The 9,869-nt window shown below is 39.0% G+C and overlaps 2 protein-coding genes across 2 annotated transcripts; both read right to left on the bottom strand.

The window, feature by feature from the left end:
* Positions 1-147: 147 nt before the first annotated feature.
* On the bottom strand, positions 148-6,066 carry LOC109479680. Its single transcript, XM_019781670.1, has 9 exons — positions 5,919-6,066; positions 5,082-5,248; positions 4,704-4,853; positions 3,901-4,039; positions 2,827-2,992; positions 1,989-2,233; positions 1,495-1,698; positions 462-866; positions 148-155 (listed from the first exon to the last, which is right to left on the bottom strand). Exons 1-9 carry the CDS (start codon positions 6,064-6,066, stop codon positions 148-150), a joined length of 1,632 nt encoding a protein of 543 aa, XP_019637229.1.
* Positions 6,067-6,996: 930 nt separating this feature from the next.
* LOC109480061 lies at positions 6,997-9,484 on the bottom strand. Its single transcript, XM_019782210.1, has 3 exons — positions 9,115-9,484; positions 7,900-8,328; positions 6,997-7,538 (listed from the first exon to the last, which is right to left on the bottom strand). Exons 1-3 carry the CDS (start codon positions 9,188-9,190, stop codon positions 7,027-7,029), a joined length of 1,017 nt encoding a protein of 338 aa, XP_019637769.1. The 5' UTR covers positions 9,191-9,484; the 3' UTR covers positions 6,997-7,026.
* Between the last annotated feature and the right edge of the window lie 385 nt (positions 9,485-9,869).

Here is a 9,869-nt window from a genome sequence, read left to right as displayed (position 1 = left end):
GATTTGAATTGTTCAAGGCAAAATATGAGCATTTTGCAGTTGATTCTGAATTTTTATTTTTATTTGCAAATCAGAATAAAATCAAGTGGGCAAATCCGTTAACCAAGAAATTAAATTGGTGTGGCCTAAGTTCTATATACCTAATTGTCATTGAACTTGTCAAAGCATAAAAAACAGTCACAAGGATCAGATACCTTAGGTAAACAATGCTATTAATTTACTTTTCTCCAAAACACATTTTGAGGAAAAATTTGTGAATTCGCAGACTTCTTTTCTTCTCTCAGCAGGTAGTTCTATACAGATGATAGACCTAGAAATGTTCTTCCTACAGAGCTAGAATTTATCTGACCAAACTTTAGCTTTTAGCTGAGAAAACTCAACACGGATGATGCCATTCAACACCTAAAGAGAATATCTCAAGTATGCTAAAGGATAATCAAATTTTTGAATTAAACACTTACTGATTTGGCAGATGAATCTGAACTTGTTGTCACAGCTTGTGGGCACCCAGACTGACTTTTTATGGTAAATCACGGCTGCAGCACAGTAGTTCTCCCCCTTTCCCAAGAAATTGCTTGTATCTATGTACGATGGATACTTCCAATCGTGGAAGTGTCCATCCCCTAACACAGAACCATCTGTCCAGATCCAATGCCTGCCTTCCCCCGGGTCTGTCAGTCCCACCCAATAGGATTCACTTTCGTCAAAAACTTGAGCTTCGAGTACTTCATTCAGCTCAGAATTTTTTGGCATCATGACAAAACCACTGGCAGCAGCACAGGTTGCTACGGCAGAGGAGTAGGTTGCTTCTTCCCTGTAAATCCTAAGACATCTTCCATGGGTGTGGGTGTATTCTGCTGGACAGCCTGAAAGGTATAACTTACAAAGTCAAACAATACTAACAGTAACTGATGATCATTGTAATCCAAAATATTTATGTGTGACTACAGCTAAAACTGAAACTGTTTGAAGTGATAGAAAAATAGTTCCATTTACAGAAAAGTGGCATTTCTAAAAATTTTCAGTAAGCGAAGTGCGATACAGGCCACCCTTTTAATAGTTTGGTCTGCTGCTTACATATGCACAATACAATTATAACATTAATAATATAATATAATATAATATAATATAATATAATATAATATAATATAATATAATATAATATAATATGATATGATATGATATGATATAATATAATATAATATAATATAATATAATATAATATAATATAATATAATATAATATAATATAATATAATATAATAACAACAATTAAGACCTGACATTTATAATTCTAGGCTTGTGTTATTGTGCTAAGAATACATTCTGTTTGATGGAAATATCATAAAGGTCAGTACCAATCCCTTAATATCACACAAAATGAAGGAATACTGTAAAACATTCAGTAACATATGTTCTTTGACATGCATAATGTACAATGGCAGGTTTTGATTTGGGTGTTTGTGTAACATTACTGAATTGAGTTGTTTCATACCATGTAAAGCACCAACTTCTGGTCCAATGTACCATCCCACAGGATGGGCGAGTTGGGGGTCATCAGTGGCATAGATGAATTGACCATTGGTCAGGTGTTGGTAGACTGGGCGGTCAGCAGAGAGCATGTTGGTGAGCACGTATGTTCCCATTCTACTGGCACAGTCCCCTGCCAGACCACTTACTTGCACAAATGGACAGCGAGCTGTGGACAATATGATAACTTGATGAAAAATAGTCTTACTATAATTGTTTAATATTCATTAATTCTCTAACTTGCACCTCAGTTTTAATAAATGAGCACAGATTGGATAAAACCACAGAAAAAAATTTGAGATTCATGCAATGCAGACCTCTCCAGAGTGGTCATTTGACAAAATTGCACTGTAAAGCACAACAATTTTACAATAAGGAAGACAGAATTATTATATATATTAATTGATTTGAAACAAAAAATGGCTGATAAGAATATGAAAAGATGTATAATATAAATACCTGGTACTTCACAGATGTAACTGGCAACCTGTGTTGCACAAGGTCTGTTGGCCCATAAATTTGAAGAACTACTCAAGTACAGCACACAGTTTTCACGACTCTGTATGAGAGAAGGTTCGCCTGGAGACCATCTTGTGGAACTGGGCTGTAACCTTGTACCATCATTCCACTTGAACAATCCCGGCTCGGAACGGTCACTCAGCCCAATCCAAAATAAGGAATTAGGATTCACAGAATTTTTCAGGCTGTGGAAACAACATGAAGTTTGTAAGTCTTACTAGCTATTACTAAATGTCCTCTGATTAGTTTTGTTATAATTGGTTGCTTGAGGTTGTCAAGGAGTTTATAGATTAGGCCACACCAATTTAATTTGTTGTTTCTCGGATTTTTTCAGAAAAAAATCAGGAGCGACAGGGCGACAAAAAAAAACAGGCCTAGGCATCCTATTATGGCCCAAAATGGTACGATAGGAGCCATGAAGTCAACACACCAGGCTGGTTCAAAATTTAAACAATGAATTTTGAACTTTTAATGATACCACTGCATTAAAAGATGGAATAACTGTAACATCTAGGAAGACAAGGACTGTTTTCAACTGTTCAGGGCAAAATACGAGGCAGCATATTTTGCAGTTGATTCTGAATTTTTTTTTTTGCAAATCAGAAAAAAATGAAGCGGGCAAATTCGAGAAGCAACAAATTAAATTGGTGTGGCCTTACATGATCATTGTGGAATACCATGCATGATTGTATATATTAGTCATATATGATGACACCATGCTGTGATATCATATTTCCAAACAAAGCACTGTTTACTATTGAATGTCAGATAAATGTACCCGATCAAGAATTGATCCGTCTCAGTGTCATGTGGCATGGCAAGGAGCGCGTCGTTGTCCTCGCAAAGTCTCTCTGCTTCAGCAAAAGTCAGCTGTTCACCAAAAGCCTTGTAGCAAACTGAGTGGAATAACTCATACTCAGGGGGGCATCGGAGGTTGGCTGTTTCTGAAATGTAGGTCACAGGTAAAGATTGTAATGTCCTCTTTGTGCACAATTAAACTTGTGTCTCTATGCATTTCATATCACAGCTAATGCAACACAATCTCTAGTGCTGAGAGAGGTATCATACTGAGTTTGGCTCAAATCTAGTCATGTCCTGTCATACATGTACATGTACAATTATACTGTATACACATGTATTATGTGTATTACTGTGGTATGGCATGTTATGTTTATGTTATACTTAACGTGATTTGTATCTAAACATTTAGTATCCAGCTTATTTGTTTATGTTGAGTTGTGCTGTATTCTTCCCGCTGCAACTTATCATTGAACCATAATTTTACTGCACTGTATATTTGCTACAATGTAATTAATATAAAATTATACAATGTCATGTACAAGTAACTTTCACACCCCCACAGTCCTGGTCAACCCTTAATATCATTGTTGTTATTAGGCCACACCGATTTAATTTTATGAATGACATCCTCCGAAGACCCCATATATATAGTGCGCGCAAGCGAATAATAAAAAAAAAAATTCAGTCCAAAAATAAACATGTTACTAAACCACAGGAATACAAAGCTGGCATTATGAATTTGCGGCAGTACATAGTGATGTATACGACAAGCCCGCACATGCTGGAATTTTCGCGGAATTTACGAATCGTACTGAGTTCTTGAGTCATAGAGCTTCAGTAGCCTGGGTACCATCCTCTGGAGTTACCATCTTGGCTCCCAGTATTGTCGCTAACTACCAAGCCTAGAGCTAGGCCAGAGCATCGGAGGACGTGAAAATCAATGCACGCGCGGATGTCATCCATAAAATTAAGTCGGTGTGGCCTTATACACTACTGACTTGTTATACTGTAGCTGGTGTTGGTACAGACATAATGTTTTATTTGTACTCACTCCAACAGCGAAGGATTTCCACCCTCATACTTATCCAATTGAACCATGTCTGCGGCCAGAAGCGCACAAACCGTGTGATGATTGGCTCATCTAGGAGGTTTGTTACCTCTGTATCTCTGTCACTGTTTGCTGTGAACACCTGGAAATTTGAAGTATGAATTATCATATTAGAGAGTACAATAGAAGTTTTATTGCAAATTCGTGCCCGGAGGCTAATTGCAAATCATAAACATACAACAGTATTAAAACAGATTATATTATTATACAATAGTATCTACTATGAAAAGTAGTTGACTAAAACTATAGCTATACAATGTATACCTGTCTGCATAGAAACACACTGTGGTGTTATCAACCAGCATACGCACTCAAGTTATAGCTACAAAATAAACTAGAAAGTAGAAAGGTAACATTTGCAAAGCAAATGCACAATGTTTACCTTCACTTGTTCTAGCTTACCAAACTACTGATCTGTTTATTACTCAAACACAATCATATATAATACTAGAGTACTGTGTATATGGTGAGCAGTCCCTCCAGCTCTGTCCTGCTACAAAATGTAAACCAACAGGGTGTTGCTACAGCACTAGTTACCATGGTGACAGACGTCTGGCCCAGGTCATTGACTTTATTTGTTTGGAGAAGACAAAGAAACTGAGCAAAAAGAATATGTTTTCCTTCTGCACAGGAAAACATAACAAGTTGTTCTCTAAATAATATAAACAGGATAATGAAGGTACATATAAAAAGTCATTAACCATATCTGGAGGTTATATGGAGCAGATATAGATGAATTAACTTACCTTGTCTAAGCCAGTAAACAGGTCTACAATTGTGGTAAACTGATCCCCAAAGATGCTGTGTTGCAGCTTGTATGATGTGACCCATTGATCACGATCAGGCCGGCCCTGTGTGATGACACCACTGATGGGGTGCATCCAACCCAAGTCAACCTGTCAAAATATTATCAAGTGTTAATGAGACTGTATATATATATATACTGTCATTTATATATATGACAAAGCAGGAATTTTTCAAGCAACTCCCATTCTGTAATTTAATGGAATCATATTGATAAATGATGGACAAAAATAACTCTGTTACTTAAGAAAGTTCAAAATAATGCTAGGTAAGTTTGTGGCTATTTACTCCAATTAACAGAGATGTCTCCTATACCCCACCTGTAGCCATTGACTGAGATCCAATGGTCCGCTTGCCCAGGAAGAGCTGCCTTGCAGCCTTGCTTCAGAAGCCCTCAAATAATATGAATACTCGGTGGAAGCAGTGATACTTTCGTCTGGTATGAATCCTGACTCCATCCCTATTGGTTCACCTGGTTCCTCACAGGCTATGTGCATGACAATAAGAGGAATTTTCCACAGTCAAATCACATCCTTATAGCACGTCGGCAGAACGTACTGCACCTGCGCGAAAACCCGTAATGTATTGTACATAGCATTTCAGCAAAATGTCTCATATAAGGTTTTATATCATACCCGGGCCGCAAGGTTGTATTCGCTCATATAAGGTTGGCATTTCGACAGTAGTTTCCAAATGTTGTGTCAGAAAGAATATCCTCTGCAACAGGCAAAATTCTGATGCAACGTTGACCAAAAACCCAACGGAAAACGCGAAAATACGGGGTTCTGGGAAGGCGCAGTACGTTCTGCCGACGTGCTCATCCTTATAAGATTCTTCCAGTAGTTAGCTATATAGGCAGCTAGGTAGGTCGTTTTTTGCAACATCATGGGGTAAAGACACCAAATAAAAGCAATAAAAATGTCGGCACAAGCAGCTCTTTCAGCACCAAGGACAGACCCCATTGGAATGTCAGGAATAGCTTAAGTTTCTAATCATTGTTCCTTTGCAGTTTTTCAAGAGTAATCATCTGCATTAATGACTACATGTACTTTAAGCCATATCTTATAAAACATAATCTTGCTGTTGTTGTATAGTGAAGGCTTATGACATTGACCCCATTTGTATTTCTAAAAGAAATTATGTCTACGTGTACTGACCGATGTCAACAGCTGGCACATCCTCATCTGTCCACCCATCACCGTCATCATCTATCCCGTTTGGGATCTCCTCATCAATCAACTGATCGCAGTCATTATCAACGCCATCGCCCGCTACCTGCAGAGTTCTGATGCACGAAGGATCCATTCCTGAAAAAGGAATGAACTTCTGTATATAATTCATGACCACTGTTCAATCCATTCATTCAATACACCTTTTGTGACAATTACCAGAATATGTGTTTAGGCCACACCAATTTAATTTCTTGGTTAACAGATTCGCCTGCTTCATTTTTTCTGATTTGCAAATAAGAATAAAAATTCAGAATCAACTGCAAAATGCTCATATTTTGTCCTGAACAGTTGAAAACAGTCCTTTTCATCCTAGTTTGTTGTTACAGTTATTCCATCTTTCAATGCAATTGTATCATTAAAAGTTCAAAATTCATCGTTTAAATTTTGAACCAGCCTGGTGAGTTGCCTTCATGACTCCTATGTACCATTTTGGGCCATAATAGGATGCCTAGGCCTGTTTTTATTTTTTTCGCCCGCCCGCTCCCTTATTTTTCTAGAAAAATCCGTTAACCAATAAATTAAATTGGTGTGGCCTTATGACAGAATACATTGTTGTTTATTATAAAAGTTTAATCATAAGTACCAGGGACTTGTGACTCAGGCCATTTGGTGTAGCTTTAAGATATAAATCCCAAAATGCCTAACTCGATACTACACATGTACAATGTAGACAGTATCATTGGCATGAGGTAACATTGAATAAGAATCATATAACCACACTCCTGTAGCAGACTGGTATTCATATAACCAAAATTTATCTATTGAGGTAGTCAATGTTATATTTAGCAGATGAGGTAGTCAATGTTATATTTAGCAGATGAGGTAGTCATTTATATTTAGCAGATGAGGTAGTCAGTTATATTTAGCAGATGAGGTAGTTTATGTTAGCAGATGAGGTAGTCATTATTGTATTTAGCAGATGAGGTAGTCAATTCAGCAGGGTGGACATTTAGACAAAAATTCTAAATGCATGATTATCAAATTTTGCTGTGGTATCAAAAGATGCTACAAAGAGAATTGTAAAATGTTTCAGTTACATTGAAAGTGAAGCGTATATAATAAGACAGTGTGTCCAACTTTGTAGCAACCACAGAGGTGCAGACAGCAATTCAAACAGCCCACCTCCAAATACCTCAACCTCACACAGTGCCAGAGTGCCGTAAACTGGGAGGTGGATCCCAACATATCGACCCCTCAGTCCCCTGCACTGCACTGGATAGCCAGCTTGATTCGTCGTCACTCTTTGCTCAGGCTCACATGGAGAGTTCAGGGTCACCACTGGATCACTCCCGACGTACACCACGAAGTTATCCAGCCGTGTGGAGCAGCAGTCCTGCCGGTTGAACACCACCACCTCATCAACAATGTAGCTGGCACCGAGATCAACCCGCCACCAGTTACTGTCCTGCCATGCCGTATGGGTGCAAGATTCTTGGTAAAAGTTACCATCTCTGTTCCCATCAACAGCTCGGCCTGCAATGGCTCCGTACATAGTACCTGACTGTTCAGCTGGCTGGCCCAAGGCAAGGTTGGTCCTTTCTCTCGCTTCAAAGAGAAGTCCAGATAGGGAATGGAGATTAGCCAACCATCTATTCCTAATGCATTTGCTTCATACAAATGGAATGTATTTTGAACTTGCCCAACACAAAATTTATTCAGGAATTGTTTTTAGAATTCAGATAGCAAAATTTGACCACTCATTTGCCTTCTTGCTTCATAAATTATTACCGTGGAATAGTAAAAAAAGGAATCATCACAATCATCATTTTTTAAAACTGTAACAGCAACGTCAATAACTGTATCAAAATTTTTGGAAGATCTCATAACTGCTTGCTGCCTAAAAATATGAGGGGGTGAATCTAAATCTAGTGTGCAGTGTCCAAGATAAAGGGTTGTGGACATGTACCTTCATACACCTCAACTTCGCACAAATTGAAGACCTCCTTTTTGGGCAGAAGAATCCCCACATATCGCCCCATCAGCCCATAGCAGCTGACTGTATAGCTGACTTCCATTGTGTGTACTGGCTGATTGGCCACACAAACCGGATTCTTCTCGACTGTTTCATCATCGCCGACATAGACATTAAAGCCATCCAGCCGCTGCCAGGTATGGTCCATTCTGTTGAACATGACAACCTGGCCAATCCGCTGAGAAAAGCCGAGGTCCACGTACCACCACGGATTCCATTCACTCTTAGTATGGAAGCAGGCCGGATCACTCTCATCGTAGTAGCCATTCCTGTTACCGTCCACAGCTAAGTCAGCAGAGCCTGGCCAGTGTGGATCAGTACTTGACTGTGCAGCGGGCATGCCAAGAGCTATGTTCCTTGCAGCTGATCAGAAAAGCAAAAACAACTTTTGGTGTCAATGTATGGTATCTATCAAGAGACATGTGACTGTGAAACACTGCATTGTACATTTTCTAAAGAGCGAGATTCTGTATGCTTTTCTTTTACATTTTATAGCACACAGTTTCTAGGAATTTGTAAATAGCTCTAAATGTCTTTGAAAGTGTTAGGGTGTAATTTCAATAAGTTGACATGGTACATTATAGTTACAAAAGTTAACTTCAAGGAAACTTCACATAGTGGTCAGTTTGTGGTCCAGGCCCAGAGGTAGAGCTGTAATGGACATGTGAGGTCAAACTCACAGGAGGGTCCCTATAATCAAAAATAAGTTGACACCCGAAATGAAAATTATTGTTTTAGTTTGCTGGAATTTAGACATATGGAAATGTTTAATGCACCTGTCATGAAGAACCACATAATATCATCATCTGAAAACCTGCCTCTGTCCAATAAATACAAACTTTCTAATAAGTAAATGCTCACTTAGGTAAAAATGAGTACCTTGCTTTGGTTAGGACATCCCTTGGAGAGGACGTTTAATGGAGGTCCCGTGTTTGGGGACAGCCACACCCCACGCCCGTTAAAGAACCCACCACACCTTTCGAAAAAAAAGTACGGGCATGCCCCAGTGTGCGATGGTCCAAAGCTGATTATTCACTACGGACTCCAGGAAGTAGTGTGAAATTCTAACTAATGGAGATCCTAAACAAACAAACAAACAAACAAATGCCTGGCATGATATCAAATGATGAGAACTACGGTAGCACAAACCTAAGGCTGGTACAAATGACCAGTCATACATGTTGCCACTTCCTGTACTTTTTTTTTCCTCATCAGAGCAGAGCATTGGTTTCAAATAGCAGCTGGACCAGGTGTTGTACTGAAAGGACAGGCACGAGGAGGCTGCACAGCAAGCCTCTGCACAGAACTGTAGAGTTACACCATAGTGGATGGCTATCTCCAGTCCCGGGGAATAGCAGTCAGTTTGCGGGACGTGGCGAAATGTTGACAGTCCACATGTGTCTGCTCCTGAAATATACCCATGTGGAATTTGCTGGGATGAGAAATCGGATAAACTGCAAGGATGTACTATTCTATTTACTTGTCCTGTGGAGTCCAACAATTGTTGTTCTGCACATACAGTACTATCTATATAGCACCTTGTATAGGTACAATTTGGGGGTATTTCTTGTGCATCGCATCACACCACACCACAGCAAAATGCAGCAAACATGGACATAAATATGCCACTGGAGGGCAAAAAAAGTCACAGGTTCATGACCTAATTAAGACATGAAATTATTGAAAAATATTGTGTAAAAAAATACCAGCAGGACATTAGGGTTGAGTAAATTCCTTAAACATTACCCCAACATTGAATCAGAATCATAACATTTCTTGCCAAAATCATTTGATTTTAAGAATCCCATCATATCATTGCCTTTGTCAGAAGGCTATGGTTTTGGTTTGGGCTTGGTGGAACAGCTTTGGTGTCTGGAGTCTGTATGTAGGTGAACGTCATAACA

The sequence above is a fragment of the Branchiostoma belcheri genome, unplaced genomic scaffold (assembly GCF_001625305.1).
Source record: "Branchiostoma belcheri isolate BF01 breed outbred unplaced genomic scaffold, Haploidv18h27 scaffold5, whole genome shotgun sequence".
In the NCBI taxonomy this organism is placed as follows: Eukaryota; Metazoa; Chordata; class Leptocardii; order Amphioxiformes; family Branchiostomatidae; genus Branchiostoma; species Branchiostoma belcheri.
The sequence above is the reverse complement of the archived record's forward strand: the minus strand, read 5'-3'. Positions and strand labels throughout refer to the sequence as shown.